Consider the following 17339-nt stretch of genomic DNA (forward strand, 5'->3'; position numbering starts at 1 on the left):
AGAAGCTAGACGGTTGGACCGGAGGATCTACACTGGTCAGATTCGGAAGTTCCGGCACAGTCAGACTGGAGCAAACACACCAGGGTAATCTTTAATTCTGCTAAAAGTTTTGGTTTTTGGTAATCATACCATTTACCCTCTCTGGTAAACTTAGTTCAAGTGATTCAATCTTACAAATATCTATACACAAACCAATCAAGGGCTTGTTTAGGGAAGTTTCTAGCTACAGCAGCTTCACCCAGAATCATAAGCTCAAAAACAGTCCAGCTTTTAGATTAGATTCTAAGAAGTTGTAGTTGTAGAATCTAGAAAATAAACAAAAAGCCAGAACCTGGAAAATCCAGCTTTTTCCAGATTCTGAGAAGGCTTTTCATAATTTTAAGCTTCCCTAAACAGGCCCTAAGCCTGCCATAGAGTGTAAATCATTTTGCAATAGCCTGGTGTCGATTTTATGGTCTTGTCGCTCAATTTGTTCTCACCAAGTGTCCCAAAAACTACCTCATTGTTGTAACTTTATTTTTGGGCCTATAATCCCTCTCTTGAATAAATGAATATGCAGAGTTCCTACCATAGAGAACAAATTAATTAATCGTACCATTATTCAAAATTTTAAATAGTTACATGTTCAACATGATCCATTTTTTTTTATCAATGATTAATTTACTAGTGCCATCATGGTCATGAGGAATAATCCTACTGCACGTACGTGCTCCACTGGCCACTTGGCACTAGTAGCTATTGACTTGGCCGCCAGAGTCGATGGTTGACTTGGTTCTACTTGACCCGTAAAAGCCATAAAAAGGAGAGAAAGCAAAGCTTCGTTCTACTTCTGTCTCCTCTCTCCGCTCGGGCCTCCGGCGGAGTCGAGTCAAGGTCGTCTCCTCCTCTCTCATCATCGAGTTCACAAGGTGCGTCCATGTTCTCGTTTGCAAATCCATGGTGTTGTAGTTAGGCGGATGTCATGCATGTTTCAGCTTGCTCTTCTGGGACGGTAGGTCCTGTTCTTCGTCTCGCGCACTTGGGTTTGATCCTGATTTCGTAGGAGATTTCGTTCTTAGTTTTAGCGTTTGAGCATGAATAGTCGCTGGTAAATTGTCCTGTTCGTTTGGGGTTGGATCTTTGGTGGCGGTGAATTGTGTATGTGATTTGCAATTTCATCCACCCATCTCGCTCGCCTCAGCTCTGTGACGAGCACCGTCTGTCCCTACTGCGTCGCCCGCGAGGTGCTTGTCGTAATGCTCCAACGCCGGGGCACGCCCACGCGCGCCGGCGCACCCGGTCTTGAGATTTGGGTGGCCTAGTGAAACTAAAAATAGGGCCCACAAATCACATCTAAATAATATCTCTCTCTCTCTCTCTCTCTCTCTCTATATATATATATATATATATATATATATATAAATGCTTGTTACCAGTAAGCAATTGAATTGCAAGAAAAACTTTCTAATATTACTTTAAGAATTTGTCCATTGGGCCCTTTCAGTCATTTTATTAAATCATCCACCTTTTTCTTTCCCGATACGTACTTTCTAGACAACATAATATCAAGGACGAACTAATAATTGAGAAAAATATATTACTAGCTCTTGAGCTCATAAATTACAAAGCTGTAAAACTATAAATCTGACCAATTAATTGATTGTGGGCGTGCACCACTCCCCAACGACGGTGGGGGAGGTGGAGGCGCGACGACCAATGACAGCGTGCACTCGTGCGGTGGAGGAAGCGGCTTGAGAGGGATGGAGATGGGTAGAGAAGGTGGGGTGGTGGGACCCATGGTAGGCATGTGGTTTCAACTTGCTAGATATGGCCAGCCAAGTGAAACTTTTGGCTACCTATTTGGCTTGGCAAGTTGCGCCGTATTTAGTTCAAAAGTTTTTCTTTAAACTTTCAACTTTTCCATTACATCAAAACTTTTCTACACACACAAACTTCTAACTTTTCCGTCACATCGTTTCAATTTCAACCAAAATTTTAATTTTGGTGTAAACTAAACACAGCCTTGGATGGCAAATCTATTGGAGCACGTTCTTTTTCCTAAGTTTACGAAATTTTGGTTTGAAGAGTCAGTTGGAATTGCTCTAGGTCAGCAACACGAGGCGCACAGCTTGGTCCAAGGCTCCAAGCGCAACCTCTGAGCTCAAATCAGGAGAGAGAAAACCAACAAAACTTGGGCAATTAGCAAGGATGGGAACGTGGTGGTATCTGGTGTACGTAGTTGCTGATCGCCTTCTCCTTTCACATGCAGACGCAGCAGATAAGCACTTCAGCCGACGAGCAGTGACCATCAGCGTAAATGTTACTCCCTCCGTTTCAAAATATTTGACACCGTTGACTTTTTAAGTATGTGTTTGACCATTTGTCTTATTCAAAAAATTTAAGTAATTATTTATTCTTTTCATATCATTTGATTCATTGTTAAATATAATTTCATGTACACATATAGTTTTACATATTTCATAAATTATTTTAATAAGACGAACGGTCAAACATGTGGTAAAAAGTCAAAAGTGTCAAATATTTTGAAACGGAGGGATTACTTTGCAGTTGCAGATTTGCAGCCGCCGCGGCCGGCAGCGAGGCGCGGATGCGACCGACGGAGTGAGGCAGCCGGCTAACGGACCTAGCATCATGAGATCGGATCGCTAGATTGCCATACCCAGGATCTCGCCCCTGAGCAGTGTTTCTAATTTCGGTATGCACCAAAATTTTGTGGTTGCCGAAATTTTGAAAAAATCGTGGATTTCGGCATTTTCTGACCGAATTATTTTGAAATTTAACATATTTTGACTGAATTTAAATGAATTTTAATAAATTCACAAATATTTGAAAAAATCCACAAATTTTGGAGGAGATTTAATCTTGCTGGTGGGGTCCAACTTTCTAACTACATATGCATAAATCATGCGTAGAGAACGTGCATGTGGTGTTTGTTGAGCGCAGGGTTTACGATTCTAAAATGACCTTCCGTTTCAAGCTCGGGCGGAACGACGGTTTTCGCAAAATCAGGTGGAATGCAGTAGATTCCGAATAAATTTCATAATCAAAATTTGAAAACAAATTTCCTTAGTTTACTGATAAGCTCGCGAAAATCGGTCGGCTTTGGTGAAATTCCCACTAGCTAGCATAAGTGGCCAACAAAATCAAAAGTAAATGGAGCACATACCAATCTAGGGTTTTCACATTGAATTTTCCGGCCGGAAAATGGCTCTCCGACGACGGCTTCGGGGGAGGATCGCGGGATCCGGTGGGGGGGGGGGGGGGACGGCGGACGGCCGGATCCGGTGGGGGGCAAAGGAGATGCGACGCCGCTGGGAAGACGGCGGCCTCGCCTCACCCTTCTGCTCGATGTTTTTTTTGGGAGCGATCAGATGCAGGACGCCAGGACCACATCCCCTCTCCTCTGTTATTTGGGCGAAGTACTAACTTGCCTATTATATAGAATCCGGCCCAGGAAAGTGTTTTCTTTTTTTGAATTCGTTATTCTTTTCTTTCCTACTGTAAATTTGTCAAAACCTCGTTTTTTCACGGAATTCGACCGGTTTTTGTTGGAATTGTGAACCCTGGTTAAGTGTGTGGTCTTGGACCCTTTGCCCAACGCCATGATCAATTGATCAGCTGTCTTGCATGTGTTCTCATCGTTTCTTCCTTCATGCTGCAGGGTTCGGCACACCAACCACCAACAGTTGGGCGCAAGTTCTCCAACCTCCCTTTTGTAGTCGGCCTACAAATCTTCCAGCAGGTGAGCTAGCATTAGATCATCGTATAAAATCACCAATATGACAGTGCAAAAGTTCCACGGTCAGTTCTTCAGTTCAGAGATGGGGAAAGAACCTTTGTGTTGTTGTTTTGTTCAGTGCTGATTCAACTGCAACATTTAGCGATTACTGTTGTTTGCAGTGCATCACCTTAAATACTGTGTGTTAATTACATGTTTCCCGTATTTTTATCATTTATTATCTTATTGTTGGCCATCTACTGCAAGGACATCTTAAGCTAAAATTGAATGCCCGTGGAAACTATTACCAATCATTTCACCAAGAACAAAGCATGAAAGATGAGTAGCCCAACGAAATTTTCTAATGGCCAATCAATTTGCGATATAGTTGAAATGTTGCTTTACAAAAGATCCAGTGCTACTATAGCGGCTGTACAGAATTAATATGGATTACAAAAGGAAGACAAAAACAACTAGGACCAAATAAAGAAACAGTAACAAGTCAACCAGATAAACGAGATTTGAAGGGCAAACATCTATTATATTATTAAAGGAATAGAAAAAGAAGCCTCCATGTTTGCTCTCATGGTCTATAAATTCTCACATTAATTAGGGAAAAAGAAAAAACAGAGTCCATATAGAAATACAATTTAGAAATAGCTGAAATTCGGAATTAAAAAATATGGAATCTTAGAAGAGGAGACTAGAGTCCATATAGAAATACAATTTAGAAATAGTTGAAATTCGGAATTAAAAAATAAGGAATATTAGAAGATGAGACTAGAGTCCATATATAGAAATACAATTAGGAAATAAATAACTGAAATTCGGAATTAAAAATAAGGAATATTAGAAGTAGAGTATATAGTCCATATAGAAATACAATTAGGAAATAACTGAAATTCGGAATTAAAAATAAGGAATATTAGAAGTAGAGTATAGAGTCCATATAGAAATCCAATTATGAAATAACTGAAATTCGGAATTCAAAATAAGGAATATTAGAAGTAGAGTATAGAGTCCATATACTGAAATTCGGAATTAAAAATAAGGAATATTAGAAGTAGAGTATAGAGTCCATATAGAAATTCAATGAAGAAAAAAAAATAGAAATTCGAAATAAAAAAATAAGGAATATTAGAAGTTGAGTATAGAGTCCATATAGGAATTTAAAACTAACTAAAATTTGGAATAAACATAATAAAATTAAAAGTAGAGTTTAGAGTCAGTATAAAAATACAATTTATAAATAACTAAAATTTGAAATTAAGAAAAACATGGGAAGAAGAGTTTAAAGTCACTATAGGAATACAATTTAGAAGTAACTGAAATTCGAAATTAAAAATTAAAGAATATTGAAAGATGAGTTTAGAGTCCAGATAGAAATACAATTAGAAATAATAAAAATTCAGAAATAAAAATAAATAATATTGGAAGAAGAGCATAGAGTCTATATAGAAATACAATTTACAGAAAATTCGGAATTAAAAAAAAGAAATATTAAAACACGAGTCTAGAGTCCATATAGAAATATATATAATTTACAAATAACTAAAATTTGATATTAAAAATAATTAATAACTAACACGTATATAAAATATAATATGAATATTACGTATTAGTAGTTTTGTAAAGTTATTGCAAAATTTAAAATTATGTTGTCATTTTAATATATTTGAATAATATAATGAGAAAACATATATGCTATTATATGGGAGAAAACATAATGATGCTAACCGCGCAATCTGCGTGGGCCACCATGCTAGTTTTTATTATAAGAATAAATTGTGAGCGTGTTGGGATTGAACATGGGACCTTGGGATTAAAACCACGCACCCCTTACCACTACATTATCAAGTGCATCTCATAACAAATCAACCATGACCCTGCCTATACAACAGATCTACACCAGTGCTAAACCATATGCATGCTAGATACAACACAACTTTTTGGCATTGCAGAAGTATGTAGTAAAACCAAATATCATAACACAGCTTGGTATAGATATATAAGGTTCTGAATCCATCGGTAATGGCATTTACTCTCTCCGTTTCAGGGTATAAGACATTTTGACTTTGGGCAAAGTCAAACTACTCTAAGTTTGACTAATTCTGTAAAAAAAAGTAGTAATATTTATAACATCAGTATAGTTCCATTAAATCTATATTTGAATAAATTTTCATAATATATTTGTCTTGGTTAAAAATGTTACTACTTTTTTTTATAAAATTAGTCAAACTTAAAGTTGTTTGACTTTGACCAAAGTCAAAATGTCTTATAACATGAAACGGAGGGACTATTAGACAACTTTACTCTAAAGATAAATGCCAAACTGTTTCATACATTTACCGATGTGAGAAAACAGTTGACAGGTAAAATGGAAGCCATTCTATTCAGGTGGTGTTACAAATAATAGACTTAGTGAAATACTCCATCTATTTCACGTTATAAAACGTTTTGGCCCCTCCATCCCTTGTTAGAATCACTAACATTCATATGATTTGTACACATATATCTATTATTAACTTATTATAAATATTTTTATTTGTCTATCATTTTTTTTTAAACCGGTGAACCTATTATTTTTGGACAACCATATATATCTTTTGTTAAGAAAACAAAAACCTCGGAAGACCTCTCTATTTTTCTCAGCACAACACACGTGCGCGTATTTGCCTTATGCACGCATGACAAGGCACCGTACCTAAAGTAGCTTGGGTGATCACGACGCTGCAATGTGAAGACATCAAATCATCAATGGATAATTATTGTTTTTTTAATAACATAAAAACAAATCGAAGATGTGATGTAGAGAGAAGAGTCAAGCACCGCGAGTTATATATAATTAATTTATATTTATATGTATATAAACAGGGTAAAGCTAGAACAAAAATTACCCTATGTCATATACATATATATTACACAGATAATATTCTAATTACATTACATGTGTTAACTAAGAACTTGTTTTGGCGAAAAAAAATTAGACCATGTGTCTTATGCACGAGGGAGAAGCAACGTGTTGTTGTTACTAGGGATGAAAACGGTCGGAAACGATCGAAAAACAGCCTCAACCATTTCCGTAACCATATTTTTCTCGGAAACAAAATCGGAAACGGTAAAGTCGGAAACGAAAACGATATCGGAAATATCGGAAAACCAGAAACGGAACAATACGGACGGAAACATGTCGGTACAGATCGGAAACCGGTAACAAATACGGAAACATTAAACTATAAAAACATATATTTAACTTTACATAAGTATGTTATATATATATACATAAATTCAAGCTTATACTATATAAATTATAAATTAACTTTATTTTAGCCATGTACAAAAGTTAGAGATTTTATTGAAGAGTCAGTCAATCTATAAGCTGTGGGTCACGTATAGACATGTCCTATAATATCGACATATTTAGAATACGGTAATTACCATATTATAAGAAACGGTAATTTCCGCGAGAATACGGTAAATACGGAAACGATCGGTATAACAGCAAAACCATTTCCGTTTTCATTTCCATATTTTTTACCATTTCCATTTTTGTTTCGGTCGATTACCATTTCCATATGGCTCGGCCGGTAGAAAGTCGAAAACGAACGCCGGTCGGCCGGTAATTACCGTTACCGTTTTCACCCCTAGTTGTTACCCCTTATATAAACTAATAAGTAGATAAATTAGATAAAATATGGTCTTACGACTGTTTAAGATGATGGGTGAGTGAAGGATACAACCAAGTAATAAGTGGACCGAGAATAATGACAAACAGCTTACATCTGTATGTGATTGAGTGATGGCATGATATGTCAGTTGTACAAGGAGTTTTTCTTTGATTATGATAAAGACAAGACATCGATAAGAAGGAGAATATGTGCTTATTTGAATTTTTTTTTAAAAAATAGACAAACAAAATTTTTTAAGTAGTCATGGATGGTTTTAAAATATTTTTAATTTTTCTGATGAAAATTGTATTGAACTTATTGAACAAAACTATATTTTTTATATATGCAGACTACATGATAGAAATAAGTTTCACTATAAAACACTTCAAAATTTATAAGTAAACTATCCATACTAATTAAATTTATATAATTATGGTCTTATTTCAAACAAATATTGTTTCAAATAAAACCATCAAACTTGTGAAAACAAAAGAAATTAGCTTCAAACAATGTTGATATTTTGCACTACCAAGCAAAGCGATTGTGTAGGTGATTTGTGTGCAGCAACACCCTTTAAAGTTCTTCAGAACTATGGAGAAAATATGAAATTTTTGAACTTATATATAGAGAAAAAAAAATCCAACTTCTAATTTACCCTTAATTTGTTTGTCATGTGCCTTCACGAGGCGATTCAACTCTTAGATCTCGCAATTTTTGCTTGTAGCCATATTTGCACGGTATGTCAGTATGTGTACAAATGATATGCATGATAATTAGTTACAATAGTTTAATATTTACTTTGATGCAAAAGTCGTATAAACTTAATCTATGTTCTATTCAAAGAGTCGATGAATGCTTTTTTGAGATATATTTTTTCTAAAAAAATAGAATCCCTAAATCATTTTAAAAGGACATTGTTTGATCTTTAGTTCCCTATCCATAAGACAATTTTTGAACAAACTATAATCTTACTTCCTCTATTGCAAAATATAAGGCATAACTATTTTTCTTACATGTTTCAAAATATAAGGCATGCATGCATGCATGCAATTAACTAGCACCTCTTCTCCACTAAATTATTATATTTTTTTAACACTTTCATTCTCAAAATCTCGAATTCTATTGGGTGCATGCACTGAATTTATTAAGATGATTCAAACAATGAGATGATAATAATTGTTTCTTGGTTTTTAGAGTTAATGGTGGTTATGGCTTACATTATTTAATGGAGGGAATACCTTTCAAATATAAACGCTCACGCATATACGTGGGCCACCTTCCTAGTTATATATAAAACACAAGCATGAATCCATATATGAATATATTCAAAATCTAAAACATCTTATAATATGAAACATAAGTAGTTTCTAAAGAACAGCTTGCAAAACAATTCCCTTGTAGAAAGATGAAAAGACTGAAAGCATTGAGTACACCAGAATAAGTCATCTGCCAAAGAAAGCATAGGTGATTGCCAAGGACCATCAAGCCTGGAAGACTGGGACGTAGTAGCTAGGCCTCGCAGCGTAACAAAGAAAATGAAAACTGTGAATAAATGGCACATAAAAACGCAAAACCATCCGTGACAGTAAGTGATGCAGATACTGTAAACTAAACAGTTCTCAGTGGAGTCTTCACAATTGAGCCCGTTTCCTAATTCTATCTTAATATAAAGTTATCCCCCACTAACTCTTTAAGCTTAACATACAAAGATGTCGCATCATCATCCACTAACAATCATCACATTTAAACATCATGCAAACATGCTATATCTTTATAGTTTTTATAATTTAAGAGTTTTTCAAATACAAATATGTGAAATTATCATCCAACATGATTCACATAATGTTTCAATATATATCTTTATTATATTTTATGATATCCTCTATACTTATATGGTTCATCCTCACTTAGTTAGTGCTTAAATGATTAATCTATGGTCCAAATTATCTTTCTCCCTTTTTCCTCTAATTAAGTCATATCACATCAATTGTTTTTAGCCTTTAAATAATTAATCTACGGTCTAAACTATCTCCCTACTTTTCTTCTTCCATAAAGTCATACCACCTTACTTTTTACGTTTGAATCACCATTCTACATACTATTTAAATTTAAATTATCATAAACCACATTAATTTACTTAATCTGATATTATCTAGCTATCTTACACGTTATTTTTTTTATTTTTATCATACTAAATTCCCGCAGCAATGCGCGGGGTTTCAGCTAGTATTTTCTACTTATAGACCTGTAGGAAAAAAACATTAAAGAAATGGACCCTTTTGAACAGTGCCACATGCCATTTGGCTGTATGTTCATAGAATCGCACTCCATATAAGCAGCCTGGTCGATGCAGCCACTAAAATCCCACAAAATAAGGAACACAGCGCCAAATCTTGCAGTGCCATTCTATTCATGCTTATGGTTCATTATAGAAAAGTTTTATCAGGAGTTAATTTATAATTTTTTTTTTGTTGAAACTACCCTCACGCAACAGAGTAGGAACAGAGGGGATCAAAATAAAAAACTCAAGCATGTAGGGAATGAACTGAAACTATAGGCTCAACATGATGAACTGAAAACTGACTGGAACATAGGTTTTTCTTTTCATAAACTTGTTGCTAATTACATGAATCGATCCTCTGGGCTGTGCTAGTTTACTTTAGTTTGTTACTACATTATGTAATACAGTATATTCACCTTTGTTCAGCTGACATGGAGGCTGTAATCCTTGCTGTCTCAAAGATTGGTTCAGTTTTAGTGGAGGAAGCCACCAAAGCTGCTATAGCCAAGCTATCTGAAAAAGTTGCAAATCTGAAGGAACTACCGACAAAGGTTGATGAAATAAAGAAGGAACTGGAGACAATGAACAATGTTATAAAAAAGATGAGTACAACACATCCCATCGATGAGGTTGTCAAGGGTTGGATTGTAGAGGTGCGGGGCCTGGCCCACCATGTTCAGGATGTAATGGACAAATATTCATACCATGCTCTTATGTTGGAAGAAGAAAGTTCCATGAAAAAGGTATTCACTAAAAAGAAATATGTCACAGTTTTCAGTGATATTGCGGAAGAGATTATCCAGATAGAGAAAAAGATTGAAAATGCTGGGAAGCGGAAAGAACGGTGGCTGCAGCAGCCTGACCTTATTCCTAACCCGCTTACTTATATTGAAAGGAAACAGTTCCAAGACTGCCTCCTGGCACAAGATTATCTAGTGGGGATTGAAGGCAACAGGAAGCTGCTGACTGAATGGTTGTACTCCAGTGAGCAAGGTAACACAGTGATAACGGTATCTGGTATGGGTGGATTGGGCAAAACCGCTCTGGTCAATAATGTGTATGAGTATGAGCGGGAGAAGAACAATTTTGATGCTTTTTCTTGGATTGTCGTGTCACAGACATATAATGGGGTTGATCTACTGAGGAAATTACTTAGGAAGATTGGTGTTGTCGAAACGACGCCAACAATTGGGTACCCTGAACAGACAAATTTATCAGATTTGGACCCTCGTGACTTGAAAAATATAATAAAGGAAAGGCTAAAGGATAGAAAATTTCTGGTTGTATTGGATGACGTTTGGAACCGGGAAGCATACACTCTGATAGAGGATGCGTTCCTAAGCTGCCAAACAAGTCGCATAATCATCACAACAAGACAGGACGATGTGGCAACTCTTGCATACCCAACACACCGTCTCAAACTCAAACCATTGGAGCACAATGATGCATTTGATCTCTTCTGCAAAAAGACCTTCTATAACAGCATGCACAGCAAGTGCCCACAGGATCTTGAGAAGTTGGCTCACAATATAGTGGACAGGTGCGAAGGCCTGCCACTTGCAATCGTATCTATTGGTGGCTTGTTTTCTTCAGTGAAACTAGAGAGTTATATTTGGAATGAAATGTACAAGCAACTTGGAGACGAGCTAGTGAACAATGATCATATACGAGCAATTCTAAATCTAAGCTACCGTGACTTACCTGGACATCTTAGAAATTGTTTCTTGTATTGTAGCCTATTCCCTGAAGATCATCTGTTTTCACGAGATACCCTCATCTGGCTGTGGGTTGCAGAAGGCTTTGCAGTGCGAAAACAACATAGCACACCAGAGGAGGTGGCTGACAGATATCTTAGGGAACTAATCCAAAGGAATATGCTGGATGTTGTGGAAAATGATGAGCTAGGCAGGGCTAGTAGCTGTAAGATGCATGATCTTGTGCGCGACCTGGCACTTTCTATAGCAAAAGAGGAGAAATTTGGCTTTTCAAATGATTATGGCACAATGATAGAAATGGAAAGGGATGTTCGCCGTCTGTCATCTTGTGGATGGGAAAACAATGATGTACTAAAACTTAAATTTCCACGTCTGCGAACCCTAGTATCATTGAGAGCAATGTCACCCTCCACTTATATGCTGTCCTCAATTTTGTCAGAATCAAACTATCTTACAGTTCTCGAGCTTCAAGACTCAGAAATCACTGAAGTGCCAGAATCCATAGGGAATTTGTTCAACTTACGTTACATCGGCTTGCGGAGCACCAAGGTCAAGACACTCCCACAATCAGTTGAAAAGCTGTCTAATCTCCACACTTTAGACATCAAGCAAACCAAAATAGAGAAGCTACCAAAAGGAATCGCTAAGGTCAAGAAGCTACGGCACCTGATAGCCGATAGATATGCTGATGAAACACAGTCGACGTTCCAGTATTTCGTAGGAATGCAAGCACCCAAAAATCTGTCCAATATGGAGGAACTACAAACTCTTGAGACCATGCAAGCCAGCAAGGACTTGGCTGAGCAGCTGAGTAAATTGTTGAAATTAAGACGTGTATGGATTGACAACATAAGTTATACTGATTGTGCAAAGCTTTTTGCTACCCTGTCAAACATGCAGCTTCTTTCCAGCTTGCTTATCTCTGCAAGGAATGAAAATGAGGCACTTTGCTTTGAGGAACTCAGGCCAAAGTCCAAAGAACTCCACAAGTTAATTATCAGAGGGCAATGGGCCAAGCAGACACTCGACTACCCAATATTTCGTTATCATGGTACACAACTCAATTATCTAGCATTAAGTTGGTGCTATCTTGGGGAAGATATGCTAGGGATACTCTCTTCACGCTTGGAGAACCTCACTTGTCTAAGACTGAACAATATACATGGTACAAAAACATTGGTTCTTGATGCAAAGGCCTTCCCACGCCTGAAGATGCTTGTGCTGAAGCACATGCCTGATGTCAACCAGATACAAATTATGAATGGTGCACTTCCAGTCATTGAAGGTTTGTATATTGTGTTTCTATCAGGGGTGGAGAGTGTCCCTCCTGGCATTGAAACCCTTCGGACCCTGAAAAAACTCTGGCTGCTCAATCTGCACAAGAACTTCAAAGCTGACTGGATTGAGAGAGAAATGCAACAGAAAATGCAGCATGTTCCAGAGCTACTCATGTAGGAGTGCATTGTTTCTTTTTTCCTTCTGTAATGATCTTGGTTGGTGCATCTGCATTTATCTCTTCATAGTTCTTAGTTATGGAGCTGTTGGTAGCACTACCTGAAACATTGGCTTTCTTATCCATCGGGACCTGTAATTTGTTCTGTTGTTTTGGGTGCTTCAGATAGTGATTCTCATCTAAGGACAAGGAACCGTGTCCTTTTACTTTTGAACTGCATTTGCTAATAATGATGTAACTGTAATTCACCTCCCAGTTCCTTCAACCTTTATACGCCAGTATTCCATATGATAAATTTTTTCCTTTCTTTACAATTTTGAGAGGAATGTGTAGCAGAATAGTCCCATATTCCCATAGCACTAATTTATTGTCTTCAGGGTGCATTCTGCTACTCATATGTATATGCCTATATGAGCAAGATTGCATTCCCAAATCTTAGAGAAAATATCTAAATCAGATGATGCAGTCCTTAGACTTGGTCGTAATTTACTGCTATTGTTTAACCGAAGAAATTCTCACCCACTGTATGCCGTGGCAACCTGAACTGATGCATTGCTGCATTACTTTGTTTTTCATGTGCCGAATTTGCAACCAGATGAACATGCAAGAAGGATGAGCACCTAGAAAGCACTGAAACACAAATATACCGCGCAACGGACGCGGAACCTAGAACCGATACCTGAGAATTTCCAGAATAAATCGAATGAGCAACCGTCAACAGAATCGCAGGGAACTGAATGACTGAATCCGGGCGTTACCGATTCCGACGCGCGGGAGGTCGCAACCCAAGGAAGGGCATCGCCGGTCGTCGTCCATGACCGCCGCCGGCGACCGCTTTGCTTCGGCTCTGTCAGGATGCAAGGGCCAATTTCTCCCGGATTCCTGAGAGATTCAGAGATTTGAGCTGAGTGGCTACCTACCTGGAACCTACAGGCAAAATTTATAACAAGATAAAGCAAAAGATCTAAAGAAAATTTAAGGGCGCCGCGAGACAAGAACGAGACTAGAACTAGGGTTTATATTTCTCGATCCCCATTACAGATGGATTCGACCGGCTTACAAGGAGTTTGCCGCCGCCACAACGACTAGAGATGAGGTAGGTGAGTGTTGGCAACCATCTCCCATACACTGAAAATAGAGCGGTCCATTAATACGTGATTAATTAAATATTAGCTAATTTTTTTTTAAAAAATGGATCAATATAATTTTTTTTAACAACTTTTGTATAGAAATTTTTTGCAAAAAACACACCATTTAACAGATTGAAAAACGTGCACGCGGAAAACGAGAGGGGAGTGTTGGGAACTTACTCTTGCAAACACACACCCTCACACGAAAAAGAAAATCATTTAGAGAAGGTACAATAGCAGACTATTAGAGCAAGTTCAATAGTATAGTCTACTACTAGCTCTAATTCACCTATAACCAATCCAATACTCCCTCCGTTTTATAATGTAAGTCATTCTAGCATTTCTCACATTCATATTGATGTTAATGAATCTAGACATATATATCTATTTAGATTCATTAACATCAATATTTTATTTTTTTTGAGGAAAACGACGGCAGGAGATCTGCCGGAAATTTAATAGATGAAAACAGCAAAGAGGTAAGATTACATGGCAGGTTTGGGGAGATAGGAAATTACACCTTTTTACAAAAATATTAAATCAAGGTGGCTTAAAAACCGAGCTACGCAGGTCTAAGTCCTGCTTTATCTGAAGAGCTACTGCAAGTTCTGAACAAGCTGAGTTTTGAAAGATTTTTCTGTTCGTTCTAGCCAAATATTCCACCATGCAGTCAAAAGTATACCTCTGATCGTCGTTCTTTGCCTCTTGCTTCCCACTAAATTAAGATTAGCCCACCAGGTTGAAATATCTGGGAAAAGAGAGGAGCCATCAGCGCCAATAGTTTGAAACCTGCACACTAGCTGCCACACACGCCTGATAAAAGGGCATTCATTGAAAAGATGATTTGTATCTTCAAAAGCATAAGTGCAAAGGCAGCAAATCCAATTGCATGGCTAGTGTCTTCGGAGTAGATTCTGTGCGGTTAGGGTTTTTTGATGGAGCACCAACCAACCGAAAAATCTCATTTTTGGTTCCGCCGGAGCCGACCAGAGGGAGTTGAAATCATTGTAAACAACAGAACCTTGAAATTGACCGAGATATGCACTCTTTGAGGTATACGACCCCGAACTTGTCCAATTCCAGCTTATGTCATCTGGAAATTGGGAGAACGAGACTGATTGGAGTAAACCTCCAAGCTGAATGAGATCATGAAGCTCTTCTATTGATGTGAATTGCCTGAACGAAAACAGCCATTTGTTGTTAGTTAATTCGACTTGGACAGATCTCTGTTTCCTTTTTGCTAATCTAAAACAGTTTGGAAACACATCTTTTAGGCATTGATTTTGCAGCCAATTGTCATGCCAGAAACTTGTTTTGGCGCCATTGCCCACCGAGATGATCGTGGCTGCTTGGAACAGTCTCCAATCTATCTCATCACAGGGCAAATCCATACCCACCCAGGGTTTGGTATCATCTTTCCATTTTAACCACAACCAACGTATGCGAAGAGCTCTCGAAAATCTTTCCAAATCTAAGAGACCAGCCCCACCCAAACTTTTTTGTCTACAAACAGTTTGCCAATTTATCAGACTGTCTCCAGGGTTCGAGTGATCAGGGTCTTCTCCCTTCCAAAGAAAGGATCTCCTGAAACGGTCAATTCTTTTAAAAACTCATTTCGGAGCTTGAAGGGCAGTTAGATGATGAGTCGGCATGGCACTAAGAACGGAGGAGACCAGAGTTTGTCGTCCTGCTGAAGTGAAAAAACGCCCTTTCCAGCCAGGTAATCTCGAGCCAATCTTATTAATCAAAGGGAGAAAGTCGACTTTCCTCAATTTCCTAAAATGAAGTGGGAGACCAAGATAGTGGCATGGGAAGTTTTTGATCTGTCCTGGCCAACTAGCAATGACATGCTGGAGGTCGACTCCTTCGCAGCTGATAGGGAAGATTTCAGTTTTGTTTACATTTGTGTGTAGGCCAGAGATTTTCGCAAAGAGGGTCACAATCTGAGAAAGGGCCGTCGTGTCGTCCAAGGTTGGAATTGCGAACAAAGCAACGTCATCCGCATAAAGAGAACATCTGAAGCGGCCATTCCTTATACCAAGCGGGGTTAGGGCGTTGGCAGATTCCGCAGCTCTAATAATTTGATGAAAAGGTTCCATAGCTAGAATAAAAAGCATCGGGGTAGCGGGTCGCCCTGCCGGAGTCCTCTAGTGTGAATGATTTGTCGGCCTGGGGAGCCGTTTAGCAGCACCTGGGACGAAGATGAGGCGAAAAGGTTGGAAATCCAATTTAGCCAACGATTTCCAAATCCATATTGCTTGAGAACCTCCAAAAGATATGGCCAATTTACTGTGTCGAAGGCTTTTGCTATGTCTATTTTGAAGAAAAGACATTGCTTTTTCGATATGTGGAAAAGCTTTACCATGTTTTGGACATAAAGGAAGTTGTCATGGATCGCCCTTTTGCGGACAAAGGCACTTTGGTTATGAGAAACCAAATCATTTAACCGCGGAGCTAGCCTGTTTGCCATGATTTTGGCGATGATCTTAGCAAAACTATGAATGAGACTAATGGGGCGAAAGTGGTCTGCGCCAAGGGCATCGTCTTTCTTTGGAATGAGGCAAATATAAGCCGAGTTAAGTTCTGCTAGCTGAGAGGTGTTATGGTTCAAGAACGAAGAAATCGCTGCCAGCAGGTCCTCCTTGATGATATTCCATGCAACTTTGAAAAGGGCTCCGATGAAACCGTCCGGGCCCGGCGCCTTCTCAGGGGGAAGAGCAAAAATCGTGGCTTTTAGTTCCTCTTCTGAAACATCTTCTTCAAGCTCAGAGAGATCAAGGGAGGGGAGGTTTAGCAAACGCCAGTTAAGGCTTGAAGTCCTTTGGAAACTTGTACCCAATCTTTCTCTGAAATACCTGTATAATTCTTCCTCTTTGTCTTTTGCCGAGATGGCTATACCTGTAGGGGTGTGTAGAGTGTGAATGAAATTTTTTCTTTTCCTGGAATTTGCCTTAATGTGGAAAAATTTCGAATTTACATCCCCTTCTTTGAGCCAAGTCATTCTCGATCTCTGTCTAATCTTGAGCTTGTTTAACACAGCTAGTCCGAGGAATTTCGATTTGAGGTTGGTCAAGAGATTTTGTTCATCAACAGAGAGGATTCTAGATTCCTGTGCAATCTCGAGTTGAAGAATTACTTCGGACGCAATTGCAAGTTGCAGCTTGATGTCTCCTATTTGGTAGCGGCTCCATCTTCTAAGATCACGAGCTAAACGACGGAGCTTTAAACGAAAAATGGCAAGCTTATTTGTGGCAAGAATCGTTTTCTGCCAAGAATTTTGCACCACGTCCAAGAAACCGGGCACATGCAACCAGTAAGATTCAAACTTGAAGTTTGGGAATTTGCTAAGCTTTTCATTTCCAACGAAGAAAATA

At 38.2% G+C, this 17339-nt stretch overlaps 1 protein-coding gene and 1 long non-coding RNA gene across 5 annotated transcripts; one reads left to right on the forward strand and one right to left on the reverse strand.

Moving 5' to 3' along the window:
- The first annotated feature begins 831 nt into the window (after positions 1–831).
- Positions 832–13090, forward strand: LOC4350121 (disease resistance protein RPM1). 3 transcript variants are annotated; one of them, XM_066305763.1, is made up of 3 exons: positions 832–991; positions 3662–3742; positions 10094–13090. In XM_066305763.1, exon 3 carries the CDS (start codon positions 10099–10101, stop codon positions 12835–12837), a length of 2739 nt encoding a protein of 912 aa, XP_066161860.1. In that variant the 5' UTR covers positions 832–991; positions 3662–3742; positions 10094–10098; the 3' UTR covers positions 12838–13090. The 3 variants fall into 3 exon arrangements, with proteins under 3 accessions (XP_066161860.1, XP_015616398.1, XP_015616399.1); XM_015760912.3 differs by having other exon boundaries at positions 832–908; XM_015760913.3 differs by lacking the exon at positions 832–991 and adding an exon at positions 2479–2695.
- LOC9269503 (uncharacterized) lies at positions 12354–13862 on the reverse strand. Of its 2 annotated transcripts, none has more exons than XR_003239447.2 (3): positions 13594–13862; positions 13355–13514; positions 12354–12732 (listed from the first exon to the last, which is right to left on the reverse strand). It is a non-coding gene; the product is annotated as an uncharacterized lncRNA (long non-coding RNA). The 2 variants fall into 2 exon arrangements; XR_003239448.2 differs by lacking the exon at positions 12354–12732 and adding an exon at positions 13071–13241.
- Positions 13863–17339: the final 3477 nt, after the last annotated feature.

This window comes from Oryza sativa, chromosome 11 (assembly GCF_034140825.1).
Source record: "Oryza sativa Japonica Group chromosome 11, ASM3414082v1".
NCBI classification, from domain to species: Eukaryota; Viridiplantae; Streptophyta; class Magnoliopsida; order Poales; family Poaceae; genus Oryza; species Oryza sativa.

What these genes read in the sequence shown, in the direction of transcription:
- LOC4350121 (XM_066305763.1), top strand. Translation starts at nt 10,099, where the DNA reads ATGGAGGCTGTAATCCTTGCTGTCTCAAAGATTGGTTCAGTTTTAGTG.